The sequence below is a fragment of the Cetorhinus maximus genome, chromosome 16, assembly GCF_964194155.1.
Source record: "Cetorhinus maximus chromosome 16, sCetMax3.hap1.1, whole genome shotgun sequence".
NCBI lineage: Eukaryota > Metazoa > Chordata > Chondrichthyes > Lamniformes > Cetorhinidae > Cetorhinus > Cetorhinus maximus.
In genome coordinates, this window is record NC_135894.1 from 27,360,471 (window position 1) to 27,372,923 (window position 12,453).

General features: G+C 42.3%; 1 protein-coding gene across 1 annotated transcript in view; it reads left to right on the top strand.

Annotated features, from left to right (window-relative positions):
- Positions 1-12,453, top strand: part of LOC144691453 (cullin-4A-like) — a 56,140-nt gene that overhangs the window by 4,570 nt on the left and 39,117 nt on the right. Inside the window, exons 2-5 of the mRNA XM_078559552.1 lie at positions 4,013-4,128; positions 9,564-9,667; positions 11,264-11,333; positions 11,463-11,536. Coding sequence (XP_078415678.1) covers positions 4,013-4,128; positions 9,564-9,667; positions 11,264-11,333; positions 11,463-11,536 — 364 coding nt within the window. The remainder of the gene's footprint in view (positions 1-4,012; positions 4,129-9,563; positions 9,668-11,263; positions 11,334-11,462; positions 11,537-12,453) is intronic.

The window sequence follows — 12,453 nt, forward strand, 5'->3', positions numbered from 1 at the left end:
GACCCACAGAAATGTGGTTGACTCTGAAATGACCGAGCAAGCCACTCAGTTGTAACAAACTGCTACAAAGACACAAAAATGGAATGAAACCAAACGGATCACCCAGCATCGACCTAGGCACCGGAAACGACGACGGCAGTCGCAGCCCTGTCGACTCTGCAAAGCCCTCCTTACTAACATCTGGGGGCTAGTGCCAAATTTGGGAGAGCTGTCTCACAGACTAGTCAAGCAATAGCCTGACGTAGTCATCCTCACGCCATCACCACCCCGGGTATGTCCTGTCCCACCTGTAGTACAGACCCAGCAGAGGTGGCGGCACAGTGGTATACAGTCAGGAGGGAGTTTCCGGGAGTCCTCAACATTGACTCCGAACCCTATGAAGTCTCATAGCATCAGGTCAAACATGGGCAAGGAAACCTCCTGCTGATTACCACGTACTGCCCTCCCTCAGCTGATGAATCAGTGCTGCTCCATGCTGAACATCACTTGGAGGAAGCACTGAGGGTGACAGATTGTACTCTGGGTGGGGGACTTGAATGTCTATCACCAAGAGTGGTTTGGTAGCACCACTACTGACTGAGCTGGCTGAGTCCTAAATACATAGCTGCTAGACTGGGCCTGCAGCAGGTGGTGAGAGAACCAACAAGAGGGAAAAACATGCTTGACCTCATCCTCACCAACCTGTCTGCCGCAGATGCATCTGTCCATGACAGTATCGGTAGGAGTGACCACTGCACAGTCATTGTGGAGACAAAGTCTCGCCTTCACATTGAGGATACCCTCCATCGTGTTGTGAGGCACTGCCACCGTGCTAAATGGGATAGATTTAGAACAGATCTAGCAACTCAAGGCTGGGCATCCATGAGGCTCTGTGGGCCATCAGCCGCAGCAGAATTGTACTCTAACACAATCTAACCTCATGGACCAACATATCCCCCCACTCTACCATTACCATCAAGCCAGGGGATCAACCCTGGCTCAATGAAGAGTGCAGGAGGGCATGCCAGGAGCAGCACCAGGCATACCTAAAAATAAGGTGTAAACCTGGTGAAGCTATAAAACAGGACTACTTGTGTGCCAAACAGCATAAGCAGCAAGTGATAGACAGAGCTAAATGATCCCACAACCAACGGATCAGATATAAGCTCTGCAGTCCTGCCACATCCAGTTGTGAATGGTGGTGGACAATTAAACAACTCACTGGAGGAGGTGGCTCCACAAATACCCCCATCCTCAGTGATGGAGGAGCACAGCATAGCAGTGCAAAAGATAAAACTGATGGATTTGCAACAATCTTCAGCCAGAAGTGCCGAGTGGATGATCCATCTCAGCCTCCTCTGGAGGTCCCCAGTATCACAGATGCCAGTCTTCAGCCAATTCGATTCACTCCACATGATATCAAGAAACGGCTGAAGGCACTTCAGATACAGGAAAGGCTATGGGCCCTGACAACATTCCGGCAATAGCACTGAAGACCTGTGCTCCAGAACTTGCCGGGCCCCTAGCCAGGCTGTTCCAGCACAGCTACATCTACCCGGCTATGTGGAAAATTGCCCAGGTATGTCCTGTATACAAAAAGCAAGACAGATCCAACCCGGCCAATTACCATCCTGTTCAGTCTATTCTCAATCATCAGGAAAGTAATGGAAGGGGTGCTATCAAGTGACACTTGCTTAGCAATAACCTGCTCATTGATGCCCAGTTTGGGTTCCGTCAGGGCCACTCAGCGCCTGACCTTGTTACAGCCTTGGTTCAAACATGGACAGAAGAGCTGAACTTGTGAGGTGAGAGTGACTGCCCTTGACATCTAGACAGCATTTGGCCGAGTGTGACATCAAGGAGCCCTAGCAAAACTGGACTCAATGGGAATCAGGGGGAAAACTCTCTGCTGGTTGGAGTCATAACTAGCACAAAGGAAGATGGTTGTGATTGTTGGAGGTCAATCATCTCAGCTCCAGGACATCACTGCAGGAGTTCTTCAGGGTAGTGTCCTAGGCCCAACCATCTTCAGCTGCTTCATCAATGACCTTCCTTCCATCGTAAGATCAGAAGTGGGGATGTTCGTTGATGATTGCACAATGTTCAGCACCATTCGCAACTCCTCAGATACTGAAGCAGTCCATATCCAAATGCAGCAAGACCTGGACAATATCCAGGCTTGGGCTGACAAGTGGCAAGTAACATTCGCGCCACACAAGTGTCAGGCAATGACCATCTCCAACAAGAGAGAATCTAACCATCGCCCCTTGATGTTCAATGGCATTACTGTCACTGAATCCCTCACTATCAACATCCTGGTCAATTACTGAACTGGACTAGCCATATAAATACTGTGGCTACAAGAACAGGTCAGAGGCTGGGAATCGTGTGACAAATAACTCGCCTCCTGACTCCCCAAAGCCTGTCTACCATCTACAAGGCACAAGTCAGGAGCTTGATGAAATACTCCCCACTTGCCTGGATGAGTACAGCTCCTACAACACTGAAGAATCTGGACACTGTCCAGGACAAAGCAGCCCGCTTGATTGGCACCCCATCCACAAACATTCACTCCCTCCACCACCGACACCCAGTAGCAGCAGTGTGTACCATCTATAAGATGAACTGCAGGAATTCACCAAGGCTCCTTAGACAGCACCTCCCAAACCCATGACCACTACCACCTAGAAGGACAAGGGCAGCAGATAGATGGGAACACCACCACCTGGAAGTTCCCTCCAAGCCACTCACCATGCTGACTTGGAAATATATCACCGTTCCTTCACTGTCACTGGGTCAAAAACCTGGAACTCTCTTCCTAAAAGCACTGTGGGTGTACCTGCACCACATGGACTGCAGCGGTTCAAGAAGGCAGCTCATCACCACCTTCTCAAGGGCAACTAGGGATGGGCAATAAATGCTGGCCCAACCAGTGAAGCCCACATTCCATGAATGAATTTTAAGAAGACTCTTACCAAAATCCTTCATGATTTTGAATGCCTCGATTATATCTCTCCCTTAACCTTCTCTAGACTTTGCACATTAGCTGAAGTCTCTCATCCCTGGTACCATTCTCATAAATCTCCTCTGCACCCTCTCCAAGGCCTCAAAAGGTTTATTAAAAATACATGCTGTCTGTTTGCCAATAAACCTTTCCCCAAGGCACATCTTCCCTGACTTCATCCTTGGCTACTAAGTGTTAGCAACAGAATCGCCAGCATAAATGAAGCTCCTGCTAATGAAACAAAATGCTTGTGACTCCTTCCCATATCCCATGTGGCCAGAGTGGCTTCATCCTGCTCTACTTCACTTTCTGATTCCATTTGCTCTGTTGGCTTACCCACTATTTAGTTCTTAAAAACTGTCCTGCACATACAAACAGATTCTGCCTCTGCTGTCTGCTCTATTTTCATCACAATGAATAACCTTTACTTGTGATTTTGCACAATGTAAACATTTTGAAATTTTGAGCTTCTGGTTGTGTAAGTGCAATTCACTTAAATTGGAGCTCAAGATTTCAGAATTTCTTTCAAAGTTTGTTTTTTGCTAGTTTGGAATAAATTCTAACACCTTTACAGTGTTAACTCCCCCTCCGCTGAGTGATTTGACACACTAAAGAAATCAACAAACTTCACATGACTACAATGGCATTCCTCTTCAATTCATCTTGCCCCCACAACGAGATTATTCTTGTTCCTATGTTTAAATAATTTAGAAAAATAGAAAACAAAAGTTCCCGCCCTAACAGCCAGGGTATACACTCTATACACATCCCCCCTCTCATCCTGAAGTCTCCTTTTACACCTGCACTGTTCATTCTGTCTCTTATCCATTTCTCAGGACTGCCTCCTGCCATCTCTAACATTGACAAATTTTGCCCCTGTCTCAGCTGCTGAATTCCTCATCCATGCCTTTATTACTTCTAGACTTAACTATGCCAAAGCTCCCCTGATAGGCCATCCATCTTCCACCCAACAGTTTGATTAAAGTATATTCCCTTCTGCTTTGTTGATTTCTGTTTGCCTTCCAACAGATAAACCAAAATTGCCTGACAACTACACTCAGGATACGTGGCAGAAACTCCATGAAGCAGTGGGTGCCATTCAGAATAGCACATCAATAAAGTACAATTTGGAAGAACTTTATCAGGTAACCATGGACAACAACTTGCCTTTGGTCGTAGGACTGCTATTCATATTGCCAGCCTGCTCCATATCAAAGGGGCATAGCGATAAAAGCTGTAAGAACAGAATGGGGCAAGATTAATGAGTCTGTTCGGTGATCTAAACTTTGCATAGCTTTCTACTCTCCAATTTAATATAACACAAGGGAATGCTCATAGCAATAGTAGCTGCTAGGGTTCCTACTTTGTAGTGTGCTTTATGGGCAGTCTTTGCTGGTTACACTTTCCAAGCGCACGATATCTGAAAGTGTAACTTTTGAGGTGTCACAAGCCAGTGCTGAACCTCCAAAATGTCATGTCTCTGGAGATCAGAAAAGAAAACTGTGTCTGAACCAAAGTGTGTCCCCCTGTCAAGAGGTCCATGGTAATATCTTGAAAGGCAGGTGAATTCTTTCTGTTCTTGAGTTAGCTGCTTCCCAACACACCTACTGTAAAGATCTTGTGTCTCTCTTTCAGTTTTTGTCATGTTTGATCTCATGACTTTATTTTCCAAGCCAGAGCTTCTGCAGTGCCTTCCTTTCTCTTCAAGCTGAGCACCTTCCTTCACATTCAACAGGATCAACCCTTGTCATCATTTTTACCCAGCTAGGACCTGCATTTTTTCATATCATCTGCCTCCAACACTATAGAATGGTTACAGCATAGAAGGAGGCCATTTGGCCCATTGCATCTGTACCCGCACTCTACAAGAGTAATTCGTCTAGTCCCACTCCCTGGCCTTTTTCCCCATAGCCCTGCAAGTTTGTTGATCAGAAGGCATAACTCCCTGACCTTACCAGGCACTTCCAGTTCAGGTTTAGCAGGGTTTAAATGCTGACTAGAACTCCATCTATACCATTTCATTGGGTCAGGTCAAAATATATATTAGATGCCGGGCTAAGCTCCAGCTATTGTGCTCCTAAAACATGTATTAACCTGAATCACAGAAGAATGCCCCTCTTGCAGCATTATAACTTTCTCATTTCCTACAGTCATTAACCAAGTACCAGACTAGTCTGAACTGTAGCTAGATAAGTTCTGCAAATTACAGTCACTTAAAATTGGAGTTGACATTGCCCCAAACTCAGACCATTATCTTAGACATACTTTTAGAAATACCTTAGGCTTTATCCAATGCTTGTTCCAACTCTCCTAAATCATGGTTAGGCCACTAGTCCCACCAGTGATCCTATCCCCTCCACATTCCCACTCCAATACGCTTGTTCACTCCTCCCCTTCTGCTACTTGCAGTTGCCCTTCCATCGCACTTTCCTCTGCGACTGCAGCACGTACTGCACCTGTCTGTTTATCATTTCCCACTACAGAGCCCCAAACACTCCTTCCAGTTTAGACAACCATTCACTTATACACTACATGCATTGTAGCCACTGTTCATGGTGTGGCCCCTTCTCCATTAGATAGACTGTATCCAGATCAGGTGACCACTTTGCTCAAAATCTCTGTCCTGTCTGCAGATGTAACCCTGACTCCACCCATCAGGCTCAATCCCACTCCATATTCTCACTCAGCATACTTGAAGTTGTGTTTGTTTCAGATCTCTCCCATTTACAAGTTTTTATTTTCTCTCTCCACTTTCTCCTCTCACCACTGTGTTCTTCTCACATGTTGTTTCTACCTCTTAATGATTTGCATGCTATCTCTTACTCTCTTCCCTTTCCTATCTCATAATGGGATAAACAAGCAGTAGATTCTCCCTTTCTTCCTTCATTGTTTCTTCCCAACCTTACTAAAATGTTTATTTGTCTTTCAGTTTTCAGTTTAATCCAACTTGCATAGCGCAAGAACAGAAGATTCAACCCAAATATTCGGTTCTGGTGTTTACACCCCAAATAAGCCTCCTGCCATTCTACCTATCTCATTTCAGCCTTTCAGCATATCTTCTTATTCCATTATCTCATGTGCTTATTTAAGTTCTTTTTGAAAGCATCTAAGCTACTTACCACAATGACTTGCTGTTGCAGCAAGTTCCACATTCTAACCGCTCTGAGTAAAGACAGTTCTCCTTATTTCCTGACTAGATTTATTGGTTACTATCCTGTATTTATGGTTCTAGTTTTGGAATCAAAACTTTTTCTTCACAATGGCCCTGTCCAACTCATTAATAATTTTAAAGAGCCATTTTAAAGACTGCTCTATCTTCTCTTTTTTTAAAGAAAAAAGCCCCAATATTTCCTAACAATTGTAATCTTTCAGTTCTGGTACCATTCTTGTAAATCTTTCTTGCACTTTCTCCTGTGCTTTTGTGTCCTTTTTATGGTATAGAGACACCAGAGCTGCACAGTACTGCTTAAGTGCAACCTGACTAGGGCCCTATACAATTTTAACATAACTTCACGGCTGAGTTTCGAATAAAAGTCATGTTGGACTCAAAACAGTTTCTCTTTCCACAGATGCTGCCAGACCTGCTGAATTTTTCCAGTATTTTCTGTTTTTATTTTAGATTTCCAGCACCCATGGTATTTTGCTTTTATTTTAGTGTGTAATTCTCAACTTTTGAACTCTGTATCACTAGAAATAAATCCCAGTGGTTTGTTATCATTATTAATTGCTTCAATTACCTGCAATGCTACTTTTAATGGTTTGTCACCTGTAAACCTCGGTTGTTTTGCTCTTCTACCCCATTCACTTTCTTATTTTCTAAGATGTAGATGAAGTTTCTTTTTCCCTACTAAAGTGCTATATCTCACATTTATCTATGTTAAAGTTCATTTGCTATTTAACTGCTGAGCTTGTAAGTTTTCTAATACCTTCTTGACGCAGCCTGTTGCACTATGCATTTCTTTCTGATTTCCAGCATTGCAATTTGCTTTCTTTTCACTTATTATAGTTTCCTGCTTGGTGTTTTTGAGCCCTATTATGAAGAAAAGTCCTTCCCTAGTCCTAGCTTGGGCTTGAAAGCCACAGTAGAAATCTAACTGAACCTGGCAATTCCAGTTAGGTTTTTTTCCACTAAGCTACTTTGCCAGGAGAAAGTGAGTGAAGGTATTTGTAGATGATTCAGTCTTGGGTAAAATATTGGCTGAGCATCTGCACCAGACCAAGAGCTTTAATACTGAGAAACTTTGGGGTTTCTGGATGCTTTGTGCTTTAAGGGGTTCCAAGTTAAGTGAAGTATTGCAACCCAACAGGAATCTGACAGTCTTGCTTGTGTTGATCTTCCTCCAAGAAACATGAGAACAGGAGGAGGCCATTCAGCCCCTGGCACCTGTTCTGAATTCAGTTAGATCATGGCTGACCTGTATCTTAACTTCATCTACCCAGCTTATTTTGGTAATCTTTAATACCCTTACTGAACAAAAATCTATCAATCTCAGTTTTGACTTTTTCAGTTAAACCTTCCAACCTCAACAGGTTTTTGGGGAGAATGTGCCAAATTTTCACTATCATTTATGTGACAAAGTGCTTTCTGACTCGACTAGAACTTCCTAGCTCTAATTTTAAAGTTGTAGTCCCTCATTCTGTGACCACTCTTCCAAGGGAAATATTGTCTATTTACCATATTAATTTCCTTAATCATCTGAAATTCTTCAATTCACTCACTATAAGCTTCTACACAGACCATACCTGGAGTACTGTAAGCAGTTCTGGGCACCACACTTTGGAAAAAATATAGGTCCAGATCTTCCGATGGAATTAGCAGAGAACGTTCAGATGTTCACCGCTGCTGAAAGTCGAGATCCAGAGGCAGTTCCAACCTATACATGTGTGCTGAACTTAGCTGGGAATTTCAAGGTTCTGTTGGGCAGAGATGCTCTACCCAGAATCCTCCATGGATGTCTCTGACACTGACCCCGCTTTTGTAGGCTTGCCTTTAGCTTGCCCAGAAATTTATTCCAGTATATTTGTGCTGTTAATCACAGGCGTAAGACCTGGATTGAAAGTGATAAACAGCAGTAGCTATATCGGGAAGGTTTCAAAATGTATTTAAAAATAAACTTGCTGAACAATTAACCCCACCCACCCTTCCCCCATGACTTTGCCACTAATCAGAAGATCTGGATCAAATTGGCATTGGAAGGAGTGCACAAACTAGGGCAGTATTCCCTTTAATTTACAAAGTTATGGAGTGATTTGATCAAAGTTTTCAAGGTATTAGGGTAAACAGAGAAAGTCTATTTCTGCAGGTTGGGAAGTCTATTGCCTAAAAATAAAATTAAAGGCAGACCTTTCAGGAGTGTAGTTAGGAAACACTCCTACGCGCACAGGGGGTAAGCGTTAAGAACTCTCTTGCAAACTGCAATTGATGCTGGGTCAATTATAAATTTTAAATATGAGAATATGTTTTGTTAACCAAAAGTATTAAGTGATATGAGGAAAAGGCAGGTAAATGGAATTAGGTCACAAATCAACCACAATCTCATTGAATGATGGAACAGGCTCGAGGAGGTAAATTACCTCCTCCTATTGCTATGTTCCTATGAATACAAGTCTAGTCTATACAACTTTTCTTCATAATTTAACCCTTTTTGTCCCAATATCACTTCTTAATCATCCTTGGTCTTTCGTCCAAGTCTCTGTTTGATTTGCTTTTGGGTTGAGGGAATTGAGAGTCAGCAATGTAGAGTGAAACTGGAGTCACATGTAAGCCAAACTGTTCATTTCCAAAACCAAAGTACTGCGGATGCTGTAAATCTGAAATAAAAACAGAAAATGCTGGGAATATTCAGCAGGTCTGGCAGCATCTGTGGAGAGGGAAACAGAATTAAGGTTTCAGGTTGTGTCCATTCATCGTTCTGAAGGTCATTAGTGAATCAGTGGGTCTGATGAGCATCTGGCAACTTTTTAAATCATTTTTTCCTGGTACCAGCCCACAGCTTGCAGTTGGATTGAATTCAATTGACAACTTGCTGTGATGGGATTTGAACTCGCACTACAAGGCCAGTTCTGTAACTGCTTTACTACTTTAATAATAGTGTGGCAGGTGCAATCAGTGAGAGCTCAGGGTGCTATGTTAAGATCTTGTACCTTAATGGTACAAAAGGTTTGCTCACCATTCTAGAATATGTTCATGTACTTGTTTACCTTTCAACAGAACAACAACTTGTGTTTATGTAGTTCGTATATCCCAAGGTACTTCATGTGAATAATGGGGCAAAAATGGATGTCAGTATAAAGGGGAAATATTAGGAGGAAGCTTAAACAAAGAGGGGTGTTTTAAAGAGACAAAATATTCTCATAAGAGACTAGATGATGGTGTCAAGTGGTGCCTGTGTCCTTCTCTCCCTTTCCCCAAATCAAAGTGATAATTAGTGCACCACTTTATTATTCACTACCCTACTGGTTCCTGTGCTTTGACAGTGCATCAAGATGCTGTTGGGCTGAGGTATGGTTGTGGGTAACTGTTTATCTTGTGTGATTGTGATCTGCTTCATGTATTAATGGGCTTTTCTGTAATATACAGGCTGTTGAGAATCTGTGTTCCTATAAAGTGTCAGCAACGCTATACAAACAACTGAGACAGGTATGTGAAGACCATGTCAAGGCACAGATATTGCAGTTCCGAGAATATCCTTTTTCTCTCCCGTGATGTACTTTGTCTGCAATTTATATGATATTAGAAATAATTGTTGTTGCGTTGTGCTATACATCTAACATAGTTTTACATTGTCAACTTGGATTACATTGAAACTTGCAGGTAAGTACAATCCTGACAGAGGCCATGTCCCTGTGTGAAAAGAATCTAAATGGGTTCAAAGTAATTTTCGTAACACAATAAATCCATTAACAGGAGACATTTTAACACAAAGACATCCCTCGTTAAGTATTTAAAATGCTTCAACTTTTGATTGAAACTTCTTACATTCAAATAAGGAATTAGTTACTTTAAACTTTGCATATCGGATTTGTCGAAGCATACTCCCTGATCACCCAAGCAATTTACACCTTCTGGAACACTTGTTTATGAGTTAACTTCATTAGAAGAAATGTTTTTTCTTACTGAACCTAGGCTCTGAGTAAGCAAGTTGGTTCAGCTTTGATGAGAGTGGGCTGAAAAACTAAACCTTCAGCGATTACATTGAATGTGTAGCATTTTTTACTTCATTGGTCTAAGCTAGTGTTTATGTTTCACACAAGTCTTCTCCCATTCCTCTTCATCTCACTCTATCTGCATATCCTCTATTCCTTTCCCCTTCAGGTATTTGTGTAGTAGTGATCTGCCCAAGGGCAGGTCGCCTCATTTCTCCGTATCTCACGGTCCTGCCTTTTCCTCTTCAGTTTCCTCCCATTTTCAACTTCATCAGTGAGCAATATGACTAGGGAAAAGAATGGGTTCTTGTTGCATTCCTCATATGTGCATAAAGGAAGCACAAGTCCTGTTCCTGAAGGATCCTCCACCATGTGTTTATGTAACTTTCCCTTAAATGCATCTATGCTATTTGCCTCAACTCCTCCATGTGGTAGCAAGTTCCACATTTTAACCTTTCTCTGGGAAAAGAAGTTTCTCTTGACTTCTCCAATAGATTTATTCATTACTTTTGTATTTATGACCTATTTATATAGATCATGCTCTTCCAGTGCTCATTAAGGGTTTGATTTTATTTTTCTAGCACGTTTGCCCTGACAAATCATGTCCCTATTCAACAGTGTCTAATCCAAATTTTGCCTAACATGATGTGAGGTGGCTTGCTTACTGAATCCTATTTCCACTCTTGCAGTACAGTGGGCATGTAAACATTCCTTTGCAGCAATGTAAACTTACTGGGATAAACAATGTCCTTAGATTGTTGCAGAGACTCACCAGTTATAAGCAGACTGTTTTAAGTGGCAGGGCTAAGTTAATTATAAGTAACGGTTAAATTCTGTAAAGTGCTCCCTTTTGTTTCTGACACCCAGTACATTACCATACCCTTTGTGTTTCATGTTCATTTAATACGGTGGACCATTTTATTACGTGACAAATAGAGTATGGCACTGGGGATGCTGTATAGGTAATGAGATGAGCTTGTGGTAACTATTGGTAAATAGGGATAATTTATTGATAACTAGGGCTGACCTATTGGCAACTGGGGATAACCTATTAGTACTAGGATGATCTATAACTCATCGAGGATGTTGTATTGATACTGGGGATGATCTGTTTTTCCTTGACTTTGCTTCCACGGATTCACTGGATAGCAGTCTGTTTTTGAAGAAGATTAACAAATGTTGGCAGGATCACTGTCGGCAAATGGTAAGTGGCTGACCTTTGAATACCAATATTTTGTATTTCTGATCTTGGGGAATGCTTGTCCTCAAGAATGATATTTCCTTACTTGCTGCACAATCATTTTTGCTTTTTAATATCTCCATTCACCTGCAGATAATGATCAGGAGCATTTTCTTGTTTCTTGACCGAACCTATGTTCTGCAGAGTTCAATGCTGCCATCGATCTGGTGAGTTGCTTGGAAAGAGGGCTGCATGAATTTGTTAACTTTGAGTGAGAGGGGGATTTTCTCATGGTTATTTTAGTCAGCAACTCAACTTTCGGTGCTCTGAAGAAGGGTCATATGGATTCGAAACGTTAACTCTGTTTCTCTCTCCACAGATGCTACCAGACCTGCTGAGTTTTTCCAGCATTTTCTGTTTTTCAACTTTCAGTATGTTTAGGGCATACGGTAGATGCAAGACTCTCTCCCCTCTACCTCCCCCCACAAGTTTCTGATAGCTCACCCCCTCAAATATGTGTTCACCAGCCAGTTTATGCAGTCTTACTCTGTAGATTCCACGAAACTGGGTGTGTTATGACTAATGGATAATTGAGGAACCAGCCAGACCATATCTCCAACCTGTGTTGGCTTCATTCTGCCTTTTACTAGCGTTAGAGGTTTGTGTTGAACTAGTTTGAGCTATCCATTCCATATGGCTTATTGCCAGTTTAAAAGTACATTTGCCCTGACCCCGAAGCACCTTGAGATGGCTCACTGCATTCAAAACTCTGTATAAATGCAGTTTGTTAAAGAAATTCTTCCTGAATTCTTTATTTGATCTGTTAGTGGTGCTTGTATATTTAGGCTGATAGATAGGTGTATGGTTGTAGATAATAGACCAAAGATTTTCTGACAGTAACTCTGGGAAAGTTGAAGTAAGAAGCACTTGGTATCCTTCAATATTTTTTGAAAGCGTTGGGTGGTTGGGTCGGGTCATTGAGGTATCAGCTGAGTTTTCAAGGTCCAGTCCACAGATTTGAAAACATAATCCAGGCTGACATTCCAGTGCAGTACCGAGGGACTGCTGCACTGTTGGAAGGGCCATCTTTCAGATGAGACTTAAACTGAGACCCCATCTGCCCCCCTAAGTGCTGATACAGATG